This window comes from Rhincodon typus, chromosome 22 (genome assembly GCF_021869965.1).
Source record: "Rhincodon typus isolate 14 chromosome 22, sRhiTyp1.1, whole genome shotgun sequence".
Classification (NCBI taxonomy): Eukaryota; Metazoa; Chordata; class Chondrichthyes; order Orectolobiformes; family Rhincodontidae; genus Rhincodon; species Rhincodon typus.
This window is the reverse complement of record NC_063353.1, coordinates 29,146,149-29,163,149: the sequence shown is the minus strand read 5'-3', so window position 1 is coordinate 29,163,149 and position 17,001 is coordinate 29,146,149. Positions and strand designations below refer to the sequence as shown.

At 38.4% G+C, this 17,001-nt stretch overlaps 1 protein-coding gene across 1 annotated transcript; it reads right to left on the bottom strand.

Moving 5' to 3' along the window:
- Positions 1-15,600, bottom strand: psmc2 (proteasome 26S subunit, ATPase 2). The gene is made up of 12 exons (XM_020536008.2): positions 15,391-15,600; positions 13,524-13,561; positions 11,718-11,799; positions 8,835-8,934; positions 6,761-6,892; positions 6,456-6,528; positions 3,965-4,060; positions 3,559-3,723; positions 2,886-2,973; positions 1,755-1,957; positions 1,316-1,412; positions 1-288 (listed from the first exon to the last, which is right to left on the bottom strand). The coding sequence occupies exons 1-12, from the start codon at positions 15,458-15,460 to the stop codon at positions 131-133; spliced, it is 1,302 nt and encodes a 433-aa protein (XP_020391597.2). The 5' UTR covers positions 15,461-15,600; the 3' UTR covers positions 1-130.
- Between the last annotated feature and the right edge of the window lie 1,401 nt (positions 15,601-17,001).

The following is a 17,001-nucleotide window of genomic DNA, read 5'->3' as shown; positions in this document are numbered from 1 at the left end:
TTGAAATTTCAATTTTTTATTCGTCATAAGTGGACCAACACAAAGTTGCGTAAAACATCATCCCACTTGTTACAGCCACTCAAAAGCACAACAGGGTTATAGAATTCAAATATTACAATCGTGCAGAAAATTAGTTGTAGGTCATGTATCGTGGAGTAGCACTGAACTTGGCATATGACTTGATAACTTTATTCACAGCTTCCAAAAAATCCTTCTCTGTAGCAATTTTCCGACGTGCACGAATAGCAAACATTCCAGCTTCTGTACAAACACTGCGGATCTCAGCTCCTGCAAAGAGGTGAAAAATATAGCAAAGCATGGTTACATCACATTTGTTGCATGGTAGTCACTAGATTTGTCCTAAAAACTAAACTACTAGGGCTGGCCTAAGTATAATTTTATAGACAAGTTATATAGTCCTAGATAGGAAGATTTTCAAATCTCAGCATCATTGTGTGTCACTTGCTAACACTTTGCTTTGGAATCAGGGGTTGGTGGATGTCGGGTAAAAAGGGTAGCGCATCATCTGAACAACCTCAAGACTTTGGATGTAACAAATAGTTTAAATGCCACAGAAGCAGGAGCTATGGTCAGCTATAACAAATTCTGTTGTAGATTGGGAAGTATTGATATGCAAAGGACGTGGCCGTCCTTGTACACGAGCCACTGAAAGCAAGCATTTAGGAATGGTATATGGCCTTCAGGACAACTTACTGCAGCTGTACATAGCTTTTGTGAGACCACACCTGGGGTACTGTGTGTATTTTTAGTCACCTTACCCAAGATCTGACACTCCTGCACTCTCTTTATAAGTATATGAGAAGTTAGATTAACTTAGCCTGTATTCACTGGAGTTTTGAAGAATGAGGGGCTCTCTCATTGAAACAAAATACTGGCAAGGCTGGACCAGGGTATGGAGAAAGAAGTGTTGAAGAGGATTAGCCATGACCATATTAAATGATGAAACAGACTTGAGCTAAATAGCATATTTGTGTTCCTCCTAACATGTTTTTGAATACAGGTAGTTCTCCTACAACACTATATTTGCATTCTTGTGTGACCTCATGCAATTGAAAATCGAGGGAGAGGGAAATTGCTACAGAAAAAAAAATGCTATATTGTACAGTAGAAAGTTCACATTATCCAAACAGGGTCCACTATTCATCAACTGCATTACAGCCAGTTTGCGTTAACCAAACACGTTATTGCAGAACTACTTGTATTGGCATTTGTAAACATTCAGATTTAAACATCTTGGAATTGAAAAAGTTCACAAAGTATTTTTAAAATCTATTTTTAAAACACATTAACTCACCAGTACTGTTGGGACACAGCCGAGCAAGCAATTCAAATCTTATGTCTCTCTCCACACTCATGGAACGTGCATGGATTTTGAAAATGTGAGTTCGGCCCTGAATTGAAAATCAAAAGCAGCTTAAATTGTAATTTATACGCCATATCTTAATACATTGCCGTTGGATAGAATAAACATTTTTTTTCACATTTGATGATTTCAAATCATGGCAAGAACATTTATAGGGCAAAACTGGCAGTCTGGAACTCAGTTTGCAGGTGAACTTAAAGTGTGGCAATGTTACAACTTCGTTATTTTTCACTAGTTTACAACATACACAAAAATGGTTGTTTTATACAAGGACTATAGAAATTCAACAGAGATTTGGAAAATAGTTGCAATTTTTTTTTCAGATTCATAAGTTAATATTCAAAATGTATTAGGTAGCATTTCTCCATACCTCAAGATCTGGTAAACTAAATTCAATTTTACGGTCTAAACGTCCAGGTCTCATCAGAGCTGGATCTAATGTATCAGGTCTGTTTGTGGCCATCAGTACTTTAATGTTGCCCCTGGGGTCAAATCCATCAAGTTGGTTAATAAGCTCCAGCATTGTACGTTGAACCTCATTGTCACCACCAGCACCATCATCGAAACGAGCACCTTGGAGAAAAAAAGTTGCCTTTCAAATGCTAATGCATATCCTCAACATATTAAATCAGGAGGTACGAAATACAGAAAACAGGCAATTTTTTTTGATTAATTAGAGAGTGGTGCAATATACACGTAATGAAAACAGTGTGCTCAATCAAGAGACACCTTCAGGACAGAAACTGACAGGCAGATTTCATAGGAATTTTGACTCCATGGCATGCGTCTCTTAAACTAAACTAAAAAGAAGAGACACATATTGTTGAAGCTTTTGACCTTTACTGCGGTTAGTTTGCTAGTTCACACAGCATCCACAACCCAAGCTACAAATCTATTCCGAACCTTTGACCTTTACTCATCAGTACAGATGCAATAATGCTAAATTTTAAAGGGAACTTTTTGACCAATCCGAAGTGTACTAAAAATTTCACCAACCTATTTAAGATGATCAGTTGAGCTCACAATATATAGTTTGTGTACACTTGCCAGAAGCCACAAATCCGTAAGCTTGTCACAAAAGGTGATGTCCAAACATTGCACCTTTGGTGAACTTAAAGTGGAACATAGCTCCTTAGTGCACTTTCTATAGCAATGCCTTGATCAAAATAGACTTACCACTGTGTTTCTTTCATGTGGTAAAAATCATTGCCAAATTTCAAAGGAAGCATTTTTGCATCTGTCCTGATCAGTTAATTTCTTTAGTTCATATTTTGGCAGGGTGAGGTTTCAGTAAGGAAACATTGTTTAGCAGCATTTACAATTAATGTTGATAGTGCCAAAACGTTTTAATCAAGTCAACAAATAGTTCCCAGATGAGTGTCGTCATCCAATGGCATGCTACAACCATCTGATCAGTCTATTGACTTAAATTTCCTTACACTGTTTCAAATAGTCATTTAGCCCAAAGACACATTTTTCTGAAGAAATTAGATATAAGTACCTCCAATTGCATCAATCTCATCAAAGAATATTAAACAAGCCTTCTTTGTTCTGGCCATCTCAAAAAGTTCACGGACCATCCGAGCACCCTAAAAATGGAATAAAAATTACTAAATATATCTGGAACAACTCTACTTGTGTAAAGTGACCTCTACTATATTAACTTCCAAGAAAGAATACAACAAATTATTAGCTGCTGCAGTCTACTTAGTAAAGTCAGGCAGCATCTGGAGGAAAGGAGCAGTCAACATTTCGGGTATTACCCTTCTTTGGACCTTACCAGTCCTAAAGCAGGGTTAATACCTGAAATGTTGACTGCTCCTTTGCTCCAGATGCTGCCTGGCCTGCTGTGTTCTTCCAGCCTCCTGTTTGCCTACCTTGGATTCCAGCATCTGCAGTTTCTTTGTCTCTTACTTAGTAAAGTGACTTCTATCATTCCAGAGACTAGCAATTTAAATTTTCACAGAAAAATTGTTAGAGCTGAAATGGGTGATCAAATTTGCATGATTACTTTCACAAATGTCTTATTCAAGGAGCAGATCTTCAAAGACTAAGGCCTACTCAAGTAGTGCATGTGTGCCTCTACTTGAGTGAGGTGTGAATTGCCATATTTCAGACAGAGACAGAGTACCCACACCACTCAAAGAAGTGTCATAAAGTTATTGGTTTTTTACCTCTCCCACATACTTTTGTACCAGTTCAGACCCAATCACTCTTATGAAGCAAGCATCTGTCCTGTTTGCCACAGCTCGTGCACACAGCGTTTTCCCTGTTCCTGGTGGTCCGAATAGCAGCACTCCTTTTGGTGGTTCAATACCAAGGTTAACAAAGCGTTCTGGCTGAAAGTCAAGACAGTGATTTAATACAATGCACAATTCCTTCTCATAAGCACTATATTTAGCAGCTTGTAAAATAAAGTTATTGCAGCCATGTTAAAATAACAAAACCAATCCAGTTTATTGGCTATCCACATTCCCCATTCATCGAAAACAACTTTGTTATTCACTGACATTACTGCACAGACTGAATAGTAAAAGAGTAAATCTTAAGCAAATGAAATGATACTAGATGTATACTTACATGCAGCAAAGGGGTTTCCACTACCTCCCTCAATTTCTCAATCTGTTCTTTGCAGCCACCAACATCACTGTATGTCACATCTGGCTTTTCTTCCACCTGAAAATGCATTTGAAGCATTGATTACAGTAATGGTTTACAAATTTAGCCTGCAAATACAATTTTTACTATTTGGGAAGGGATGAGACCATGAAGGAATTTGAATTTAAGAATGGAGATTTTAATATTTTTAAAAAATGCACAAGGACCACAAGCCAACATAGGTCAGTAAGCAGTGGGATGACAAATGAACAGGATTTAGTTCAGAAGGTGCTGATTTAAACTGTCACCTTTATTGCCTAGAAGAACCAGGGCAGAAGATGTCAGTAGTATTATGGAAAGAAAGGAATAAAATTATTACTGTCCATGCAGGTTTAAACACTCAAAATTAAGTACCTTTTAAAAAAAAACTGTCAAATAGTGAACAATGAAAATACCAGGATTAGTAAAGGTTAGTTCACATAACTAAAGGGATAATTCTTTCAGTCACTGTTCTGCTCAGTTAATGGAAAGAGAAAACTGAAAAAATACATTGACATGGCTCTAATAATATAATGCACCTCTCTAAACATAAGAACTGTTTTCTGAGCATTTCAAATTGATTCGAAGTACAAATGACAGCCTCAAAACTGAATATTCATATTAGGCGAAAGATTTGAAAGGATTCGTAACTCACCATAATACAAAACTAAACTAAAAAAACCTGAGCCACTAACCAAGTTTAAAAAAAACAAGTGTAACCTGCTTTGAAACTTCATTCCTGAATCAGTACTCCTGACAATGAGGTCTGAAACCAACAATACAGAGTTACTATTGAGGATTTTATTGGAGAAGCCTTTGAGATTTATCCAATTAATATATAAACTTGCAATGCAATGGGTTCTCTGGTTCCCCCTCAGATACTATCTGCTGTCCATTTCAAATCCGAACCATCCATTCTCTCCTGCCCCAAAAGAAACATTTTTATTTTGCTGCCCTTACTAACTACTAACTAATATTCCATCTCTAAAGTCCCACATGTCTCAATTCCAAGTTTGAACACCTTTGATTAGGTTTCTACTTCACCACAGAATTGAAATGGCCCTGGAAAGCACATCTAATTACCTGATGTATCATCCCTTACCATTTCTCTTGACTTGTCCGCAGTCTTTGACACTTTCTTCTCAATGACAAACTCCTTTGTCCAGCTGATTCCACTCTTAACTCTACGGATACAGCCATAGACAATCTCTTATGCTGTATTTTCTTCTGAACCCCCATAGTTAACCTTTGGAGACCCAAGATCACTGAATATTTATATTCTAAGTCAGTTCACATACACTGTCAACAACCCAGCTTCCCCTCACCACCACCTCACTTGATCACTCCACTGCTTGATTTGTCAGGCTGCTCAACATCAGTCTTGGAGGAGCTGAAATTCCCTCCAATCAAATATTGAGAAGATCAATGCTACTATCTTTGGTCAGACTATAATCTCTGTTCACTGCTCACAGTTTCAATCATGCTTCCTGGCCACTGTCGCCACCTGAACCAGATCATTTGTAATCTCATTGTTCTATTTGACTCTGATTTGTGCTTTAAACCGACATCCTCTTCACTAAGACTGCCTGTTTTCACTTCTAGTATTGCTAGCTTTTGTCCCTAACTAGCTGCTGCTGGGACCCTTTTTCATGCATTTGATACCTCCAGATGCAACTATTTCAATACTGTCTTAGCTGGCCACTCACCTATCATCGACCACAAGAACAGCATACATTTTCCTTCCCAGAAGGTATCAGTAAGCTACCTTTTTGAACTAATGCAGTCTAGCTTAAGGTACATTCACATTGCTGTTAGGCAATTTCAGTATTTTAACCCAGAAACAATGAATGAATGGACAAGATATTTTCAAGTCTCAATGCTGTGACATTCCTAAGCGCTTGCTGCTCTTGTTCTTCCAGGCAGTAAAGTGACAGTATAAATCAGGACCTTCTGAACCAAGTCCTGTTCATACATTAGCCCTGTGCTCACTGGCCTACATTGGCTCATGGCCTCTGTGTGCTTTTAAAAAACTTAAAATCCTCATCTTGCGACCAAATTCCTTATGGTCTCATCCCTCCCTAAACTCCTCCAGCTCTACAACCCATGGATTACTTTGCATTCCATTAATTGTGGTCTCAATCAACCCCCCATTTTATTCGCTACAACTAATATCACTCTGTACAATATCCCTGCCTTCAGCTGTTTAGACCCTAAGCTAGAATTCACTCTCTAAACCTTTATGCCTCTCTCCTCCTTTGGCCTTATAGCCCATCTCACCTGACAGCTCCTTTGGCCTTATAGCCCATCTCACCTGACAGCTCCTCTTTTCATTTGGAATGAATAACTGTCTGATTACACTCCTGCATTTGATCTTGGAATGTTTTATCATGCTAAAAGCATGATATATATTCTAAGTTTTTGCTGCTGGACTTACTTGCATCATGGTAACCGTGGGATCAATCTTTGGAGGCAGTGGAATATGGATTTGATACTTGTTTCGATCCACACTGTCAAAATGTTCAAAGAAGTATTTTAAAATGTGCTGCAAATTCATGTAAAATATATTTATATTGACTTTGTTGATTCTAACAGATATAAATTGAATCTTAATGCAACCGTGAATCTGAAACTTCCTACAGTTTGATTTGTTTAAACGTATAAAATCGCTAAGTCAGTAAAACATAATATAAGAAGTGCATATCAGCTGGCATATAGAAAAATTAAAGATTTTGTCCATACCCAACTCTCATTCCTTCCTCAATATCAGTAGGAGCCACCTGGTCACTCAAATCAACTACAAATTTTGCAAACTGCTTCACGTTAATTATGTACTTAGGATCTTCTGAATCTGCATTAATGATCTTTGTACATCTATAAAAAGAAAAAAAAAGTGGATTTTATTCACATTTTATTAAGCTTCAGCAAGTACAAGCATGAAGTCATAGGTGTGGATTTATAGTAGCAGCAATGCCAGACATCCCTTTACAGCTTCTAACACATCTTCAAAAGCATCATTGTCATGGCAAGTGACAAGTCCTCCATTCTTTCTGTTTGGAAGTTCAGATCATCCAAAACTGAGTACATCCAAAAGATTTGTTCACTAGACATGTCAACAGTGTACTAAATTGGAACTAGCACAATACAGAAGTTGTGGGATAAAAAAAATTATGTATTTTTGTTGAATTTCAATAAATATACCGACAGGATGACTGCCCACATTAGCAACAGTAAAAATGTTCACTTTCCTACTCTTGAAATATATTACCAAAGACAACTTAGAGGAAATCAATTTACATCATTCAGGTTCAAGATGACATTTTTAAACTAAGTCGCTCCCACACTTAACATTTCTCCATATTCAAATTGTTTAATTGGAACGTATCGAGTTTTAGAACTTGGGAGATTATCAGAACATAGAACAGTACATACAGCACAGGAACACACCCTTTGTCTGTGCTGACCATGATGCCATTCTAAACTAATGCCATCTGCTTGCACGTGGTCGATATCCCTCTATTCGCTGCTTGTTCATTTATCCGTCTAAATGCCTTTTAAACATTGGTATCATTTCTGTGTTTTTACTCACTTGAGGGATGTGGGCATCATTGGCTGGCAACCATTTATTGCCCTTCCCTAGTTGCCCTTTAGACTACCTCCCCTGGCAATGCATTCCTATACCCTACCAACCTCTATGTAAAATATTCATCTTGCACATTTCCTTTAAATCTTCTCCCTCCTTCTCACCTTAAACCTGTGCCCCCTGGTATCTAACATTTCCATCTCAAGAAAAAGACTCCACCTATCCAGTCTATTCATGCCAATCAATTTCATATACTTCTGTAAGGTCATCCCTCAGCCTTCCACGCTTGAGCAAAACAATCTAAGTTTGTCCAACTTTTCCTTATAGCTAGTACACACCTATTCAGGCAATATCCTGGTAAACCTTCTTTAAACCCTATCTAAAGAATCCACATCCTTTCCACAGTGTGACAACCAGAACTGCAGACAATATGACAGAATACAGACACTATTATGTGAACATGGACGTCAAACACAGATAGTTATACAAAATTCTGAACTGTTACGACATAGTAACAGAAATGATGGAATGATGTCTGCCTGTAGAAATTCACATGCCTGAGATTACCATGAAGGAGCCATCTTTACAGATTTTCCCCTCACCTGAAGCGTGGTAACCCTCAGGTCACACCACCAATCATCTCTAACAACACGGCAGCACTATAGTCCTTTGGGACAATGGTGACTTTATCTTTTACCTTTATTGTGAGGACAAAAATCGGTTTCTGAAACATCTCTGTTACGCAACCAAACATAGGCCAAACTAGAAGAAAATCGACTATACAGATACATGAACACCAACTGGCCACACCAAGAGACACGATCAATTCTCACTTGTCTCACTACACACGGACAACACATCGATAACAGCACAAGCCAGACAGAGACACTCCAGGGAATTCCTGGAGGCCTGGTATTCCAACTGAAATTCCATCAACAAACACATTGAATTAGACACGGTGTACGAACCACTGAGAAAACAAAACCGGAAGTAATACCAACCACCCCAGTAAAGCAAGGCATAAGCAGGACAGAACACCGACACTTCACTGGAGGCGCACTGACGATGTTACCTAGCAGGGTGACAAAATGTTTGCAACCAAACCCACCGGCTCGGCAAGCATGTCTACAACCTCAAAATATACAGGTTTTGAGTTCAAGATGACAAGAAAGCAACCCCATCAATATCTGGAAATTCAGAACTTCAGTTTTAAGATTATCTTAAAATTCATACCTTGCAACCTGCAATGGCTGCTCACTTTGCAGGGTTTGTTTGTCAGCTGCCAGATCCCATAGTGCTGGAGGAGCCAGACCTGTATCAGACTCCTTGATACCTACAGACAAAAGGAATCCGATCTTCTTAAAAAAAAAGTTTATATTTATTTTGGCTGAAGTTAAACTGGACAGTACAATAAGTGAAATGTTAAAAATGGGATGCAAATGTCACTGGTAATGCCAGCATTTGCTGTGCATCTCTAATTTTCCTCGAGAAAGTTCTGACAAGCTGCCTTCTTGAACCACTGCAATCCAGTGATAATCCCCTTGTACATCAAATATTTGTAAAACAAAATGCATATCTCAGGAAGTAAGTAACCAAACATATGTTAAATGTGATTCAGATGATGTCTCAAAATTTAAAAAGTTATTGGTTTACGATGTGCAATGTAGAGATCACAAAGCAGGAAATTCCAAACTTTAAAAGTAGGAATTTTGATACGAAAGAAATCAAAGTTCTACATGGAAAGCAGAAAAAAGGTTATCCGTATTGGTTTGATATTTAAAGTAACCATGTAATTTTCTCATCTGATTAAACTAAAATATGGTCCAGCATTACAAAATTTGGAATTTTTTTTTTAAAAACAGAAGGTTGCAGTATAATTAATTTATTGAGCAAGAAATCCAAATTGTCTTAATGGACTTGAAACATTCACTCTGTTTCTTTCTTCACAGATGCTGCCAAATTTGCCAAGCTTCCTCGCACTTTCTATTTTTAATTCAGATTTCCAGCATCTGCAGTATTTTGCTTTAAAAAGTCAATCAAAGCTATTTAAAACAAAGTTAACAGCTATCAGACAACCAATGAATCAAAAATTCCATATCCAGTAATAAACAGTGTGATACCTTTGACCCAGCATTGTAAGGAAATTTGAAATACTTGTCCATGTGATTACACAGCCCAGGCCTCAAAGCAGCACCAACTTGAAGCAGGTTCAGAAAGAAGCCACGAGACTTAGGACAAGAATGGCAGTTAAAAACAGAGGATTGGGGAGAAGGAAAAGAAAATGATTGGTGCAGATGCAGACTGAAAGAGAAAGAGGAAAGAGATAATTCCTGTGAATAGATCAAGCAAATTATTCTCAAGAAGAGGTCTGCTTTTCCATTTGGCAATAAAGAAGACAGAGGGTCTTTTAGCCAGTGGCTCCAACAGTCTGGAACCCAAAAAGTGGGATGTTTGCTGTGACTTTACAATATTCAGCACCATTCAAGACTCCTCAGAAACTGAAGAAGTCTATGCCCAAATGCAGCATAACCTGGACAATATCTAGGCTTAGGCTACAAATTGACAAGTATCATTTACTCCATACAAATGCCAGGCAATGACAATCTCCAACAAGAAAGGATCTAAACATCGCCTCTCAACTATCAATGGCATTACCATTTCTGAATTGACATCAAAACCTGGAGTTACATTTGACCAGAAACTGAACTGGACTAGTCATATAAATACAATGGCTACTGAAGAAACTTGACACCATCAGGACAAAGCAACCTGCCTGATGGCACCAAATCCACAAAACATTCAATACCTCTATCACATTCACTCAGTAGCTGCAAACATATACTGTCTATGGGATGCACTGCAGAAATTCACCAAGGCTCCCTTGACAGTACTTTGCAAACCCAAGACCTATTGTCTAGAAGGACAAGGGCAGCAGATACATGTGAACACCACTATCTGCAAGATCCCCTCCAAGCAACCCACCATCCTGACTTAGAATATAATTGCTGTTCCTTCAGTGTCACCAAGTCAAAATTCTGGAATTCCTTCCCTTTGGGAGTACCTGCACTAAACGGATTTCATTCATTCAAGAAGGCAGCTCACCACACCTTCTCATGGGCATCTAGGGATGGGCAATAAATACTGGTCCAGCCAACAGTGCCTACATCCTGTGAGTGAATGAATAAAAAAAAAAAAAAAACTTGATATATGAAAGCATGCTGTACTCGGGGGAGCTTAGTAAGGAAATTCTTGATCTGCAACTTCAGTTCTGACAGCCATAAAAAGAAACTTTAAAATGTAGAAGAGAATAGTAAGGGATGCTGGAAGTGAAACAGTTGAAAATTAATTCAGTGCTCAGATGAAAGAGGGAAAAAAAAGCAGACCCACTAAATTATTTTTTGGTAGTGGGATTAGCATTAATTTACAAGGCTCAGATGTTTCAAGTGACGGCATAAACAACAATACTTAACCCATGCACATATAAGCTGATCCAAATTAAAACTACTTTCCTTTAACAATGAGATAAAGCATTATAATTCTACTAAAGTGTTGCAATCTCAGATCACCCAACACATACTCTTCAAGACTAATGAAAGTCTTATTAAAATTGTTTTTTTAAAATGAATTTGGATCAAAAAGGCATTATATTAACAATATTAATTAAATACTGCTAGAAAAGTTTAGAATTTTATACATTTTTTTCCCTCCGCCTGATGCCAGTCTCTTGGACCTACTTTGCGATTTCTTAAGAATATGGCTAAACTGACTGTAACTTCAAATCCACATTCCTATCTACTTAATTATCTTTCAAACTCCTGCTTAACAAGAAACTACATACCTCTGTCTTAAAAAATATTCAAGGGCTCTGCTTCCAGCACTTTTTTGGGAAGACAATTCCAAAGACTATCAACCTACAGACAGGAATTCAACTTATCTTTTTAAATGGATAACCCTTGCTTTTCAGGTTTTGAGTCCTAGTTGTAGACTTCCCAATACAGTAAACATTTTCTCCACATCTACTTGTTAGGTTCCCTCTTATAAAGTTTCAATCAAGTCACCTCTTATTCTTCATGTGAAAGATCAAAGTAGCTCTTAACTGGTTTTACACAAACATACCGGTCAGCTCATTAATTTTCTTGAGAAGCTGCTGGATGTCATCCTCTACTTGTTTGATTTGTCTGGAATAGGTACTCTGACCCTACAAAATATGAAAAATGGGAAAGATAGTCACAAAATTAGGCATCAACTGACCATGAACCAGATATTAAGAAGCTCCATCATTGGGGTCAATAAAATCTGATATCTTAATTTTTTTTTACTCCATTTAAAATAATAAACAAATTAACTTTTCTGGTGATTTTAAAATGGCCTACATTCTAAAAGAAAGAAATCATTCTTAATAAAACCACCTAGCCCACAAATGTCCTTATTTCTGCCTTTGACTGAAATAAAGCTTATAAAAAACATTTATTCAAACCAATATCATACATAAACCACTTCATGAGATATGAACATTGCTGGTTAGGCCAGCATTTATTGCCCATTTCTATTTTCCCTTGACATGGTGATGTTAAGTTGAATTTTGAACTGCTCGATTCCTTCAGGTCTAGGTATACAAGGAAGAAATTTCAGAATTTTGACTCAGTGACAGTCGAAGAACAGTGATAGAATTCCAGATCTGGATGGTGTGTGGTTGAGCGGAACCTGCAGTTGGTGCTGTCCCCATATATCTGCTGCTCTTGTCCTTGTCACAGATCTGGAAGTTGCCATTGAGGAACGGTAAGAATTAGATAGTCCTGAAAAAATTGAAATGTTCTTCATATTTCTCTTTTGGAGCAAATGGCCATATTTCCCCCCCCCACCATCCATCCTCAGATGATTGATGGTTGTCTGGATTTTCCATGAAAGGTTGAATTGTGGGGCTTTATCATATTGATCAGTAACCAGGTTGCCATTAGTGATCTTTAGAATCAACCAGGAGGGTGCACCATCAAGTGGTAGATCTGTTGTTAGTGTGTAGGGTGTGGTGCATGTTCCATTATGACTTAAACCAAATGTGTGTGGCTTTTTCGAGATTCTGTCAATGGGAGTACTTTGTTAATTGTCAGCAGCGGTGTTCTTTGAAGATGATCTTTTCCTTGCAGACACCAGGAGCTCAAAATGCACCAGCATAGGAAGCTGCTCAAATTGCCTTGCTTTCAAAAAAAAAAACCCATGGCTTCCTGAAGTTGAATGTTGAATACGTTTGCATGGCAGCTCCTAAGCAAGGCTGAGCAGCAAAATTCCACTGTTGGATAGACCAGGGTGGGTGAAACAGTGCAAATCATGTAAACTTTGCTGCCGCAGGTGTTTCCCACATATTTCCATACGAGAGTCCCTCTCATCCTGACCTTAGCTCCAGTGTTTCAAAAGTGTCCTCATAGGTCAAAGTAGGAAGGGAGACCACAGTCTGAACGGGTCCTATTAAAATAATACTTCAACCTGAAAACCCCTGACCTGATGCAGTCATGCAGGTAACCGAATCCGAGCAGATAAAAACACACTCTAGTTGGTGAGCCCAGTTCTTTCATATAGCAGGTTGAATTTCTGAGGAAGGAGCAGAGAAATGGGATTCTTCAAAGAGAAGGCAAGAAACATGGCCACAGCAATCACTTCACTCCGTGCTGACTAATTTTTAAAATGCAGGAGTTCAACTGGGATCTTGTTTGTTGCTTTCTCTACACTTATTCACTTTGTAAATATGCTGATTCCATCATGAGTATTAACTTCAAGCACGATTTGTTTATAATTTAGTTCCTTGTTTGAATGAAACTTTGTGCAAACAGCAACAAACGACATATGATCATTTAGTTTTTGTAATTATCGTAAATGTTTAAATGTACAATTTGCAAGAATGGCAACTGAACACACAAGAATACTTACATAAGTCTTCAGGAGGGCAATATCCCCTTCATCTAAAGCTGTAATCAAACAAAAAGAGATATAATCAGAAATGAAAAGTATATTATCTGGAATTAAAAATCATTGGAATGATAGCTGGGCTGAAAAGTAATGTAATTGATGACACCATGGAAATTACTTTCAGAAATAAAATTAAAAGGAAAATAATCAGTTTAAAATGAAGCTAAAATACTTGAAGTTATGCTCATCGAGAGCACGAGTGGCTATGGGTGACACAGTATGCATTTACATCAAAGCTAAGATAGTGTGGGATATGGGGAATTTCATTAGCTGGGCAAAGAGGGAAAGGCAACTGAATATAATCTCAATTTTAATGACAAGGATGTCTTTATGCAAGTCAATAAATAGCAAGTTACTTTAGGTAAAGACAATTAACCATAAGGAACCATAGGCACCTCCCACTATTACACTGGTTGCTATACAGAGCTCAATTCTGCATCAAGCATGGGCAAGGCAAAAGTCAAGTCTTCATGAACTATCACAGGCATAGGGATTGAACCCAGAGTGTTGGCATTATTCTGCATCAAATCTTAAACATTGAGTAACTGAATTAACCAATCCCCACTAACCCCAAGGCTTTAGAACTGACCAATTAAGTGACAGTCCATACAGGTTCACCAGATCAAGAAAGGTACCACAAAGAAGAGCAAGATGTCACATAGTAAACCTGAAGAGTTATGAGAAATGATTAGAAATTTTTAAAAATCATGTTTTGGACCATGTCAGTGACTTGGATGGCCACTGAGAAGTTGTTTGCGTGCTGCTTCCATTTCATGAAGTAAATTTTAGATTTTGTTTTATGAAAAAATGGTCGAATACCCACAAATCATTATTTCCAGACAATTCAAGAGATAAACTTAAATTTGATCTATGGTGTCTATAGTCAAAGAATTAGTACAAACCCAAGAGTGGATACAGATGTCATTCCGGTTATTAAATATTTGCTCCAAGGTACAATGGGCTTTGAAGCCTCCAACTGCTTGCATGGCTACTTCCACCAAACATTGATTTTAATGGATGAGAAGCTTTCAACCTAAATGATAGCTGCTTTTATTGCTGCACTTTTCACATTAAAAAGGCCCACTTCCCAATAAAAGCAACAATACTCCTCACTACAACACCCAATCACTGTAATGCCAAAAAAGTTTTCATAAAATCTTGCTTTGATGTCAACCGATTTAACACTGGGGTGAGCTGGTAACTCAAGTCCCAAAAATCAGCATGAAAATCTGGCAACTTACACATTTTTCATGCACAGATGTCAATTTGAAACTTTTGGATGAGTCTGCCTTCGAAAATTTGTTGAGGGTCTTCTTCCCTACTCCAAATTTGGAAAGTGCAAGCCTCAGTTTTGCTACCCTTGCAAAGTCAAGACTCGCCCGCACAACCACTGTCATGGACACAGTTTTATCCTTTACAAAAACTTACATTTACTGCAAAAATCAGAAGCAGGGGAAACATAGAACGGGCGGAGGTACAGTTTAAGGATGAAAAATTTCCGATTTAAAAGGAACGTGAGAAATCTGTTTTCCCAAAGGATCGTTGGTGTTTGGAATTTACTTCAACAGGCAATAGAAGCTGGGTCACTGAATATATTCAAGGCTGTCAGGCAGTCAATTTGGGCGCAGCAAAATGGCACGAGTAGAACTGGCTTAACAGCTCAGAGTAGAGACTGATGATCTTGGATAAAGAAAATAAAATAATGGCCATGACCCCAGGAGACAGAGCCTGCTCCTGGACGCCACACCAACAAGGCCTCTGCGCTCAAACCCGACAAAAAGCTCTCCCCCAACTGCATTCCCAACACCGGTTTAAGCCATCAACTCACCTCGAATAGGCTTTTCTTCTTCTTTTTCTTCCTTAGCTTTGCGCTGATCGGTTCCCAGGTAATCTGGCATGACCAAGGCAACAGTCCTGACTCAGCCTCAACCTAACCCTCCGTTCGTTACACAGCACTTCACCAGGCCCGACTCCCAAAGTGCACAGCACCGGAAATTACCTTAACAGTATCTGCTCTGTGACTACATGGTCCCAGCGTCGCCATCTTTCTGATGGGCAAAAAATGGTGCTGGAACAACATATCCTACCAGAACACATATTAATATGAAATTAGTTATTATTGATGAAAGCATTTCATTTCATAGCAGTGAAAATTTTAGTTGATTTTGAAATAAATTGTTGCTACTTCCAAGTAAATAATTGATGTAAACTATGATTACCGCCAGCTAAATCTTAACCAATGTTAAATTTCCAACAACAGCTTCTCTTCCCACCCTGGTTCTCTGCAAGCAAACAAACCCATTCTTGTCCCCACACCAACGTCTACATCTCCTTTTTGAGGTATCACTATCTAAACTAATAGTGTACATTTCTACATGGACGCACACCACGCCTACTTCAACCTCTTCCAACACAATCTCCACTAATGGTCAGTTTGCGTGCCTGACCAACATGTTGGATGAGTCACAGCTAATTCCAGTTGAATACCGGAAAAATCAAAGATATCTTGTTTAATCATGCCACAAACTCGCGCTTTTTTGCCAGGCAAGAGAGCAAAACTAGTGGCAAAATAAAACTCGACTGAAATTTGGCCACACGTTCACATGCTTTTGACCCCATAATCTCTGAGCTGACAAAGACCAATTACATTCACCAACACAGCACCCGCCTCTGCCTCAGCCCATCTGTCACCGAATCTCTCATTCATGCCGTTATTAGCTGCGTGAGACTTGATTATTCCAATATTATAAAAACAAAGAAGAATGACGTTGGACTCGTAATGTTAAAATGCTAACTTTGTTTCTCTCACCACAGATGATACCAGACTTGCTGAAATTCTCCGGAATTTTCTGTTTTTCAACAATTCTAATAATCTCCTGCTTGGCCCCACCATCCACAAACTGCTATCTGTATTTTACCGTTCTCCACCTTCAATGTATCCTATTCCTGTAACTTTGATGCTATGTGCATCACCCACTCCCTTTCGTCCAGCATTACCGAATGTGATGTCAACAATCGAAATCCTAAACTCCGCAATTCTCTCTAACTCTCTGCAACTCACAGACTCCTCCTTTGAGACCCACGTCCATGAAACTTCTAGGGTGTTAATTTACGTTAAAGGCACTACCTACATTCATGTGCATTATTTATAAGAACAGGAGTAGGTCATTCGGCCCGACGAACCCGTCCACCATTCAAAATGATCATTGCTGATTGAACACTTCAATGTCTTTTACTCACTGTATCCGCATAACGCTGTACACCACTAGTATTCAGAAATCTACCAGTCTCTACCTTAAACATATTTAAAGACTGAGCCTCCACAGGTAATTCGAAAAGTTTCAACACCCTCTCAGAAAGCCAAGGTGGGAAGAGAAGACATTTATGGATTTAACATTAGTTAAGATTTACCTGACGGTAATCATTTGTCATCATCGAC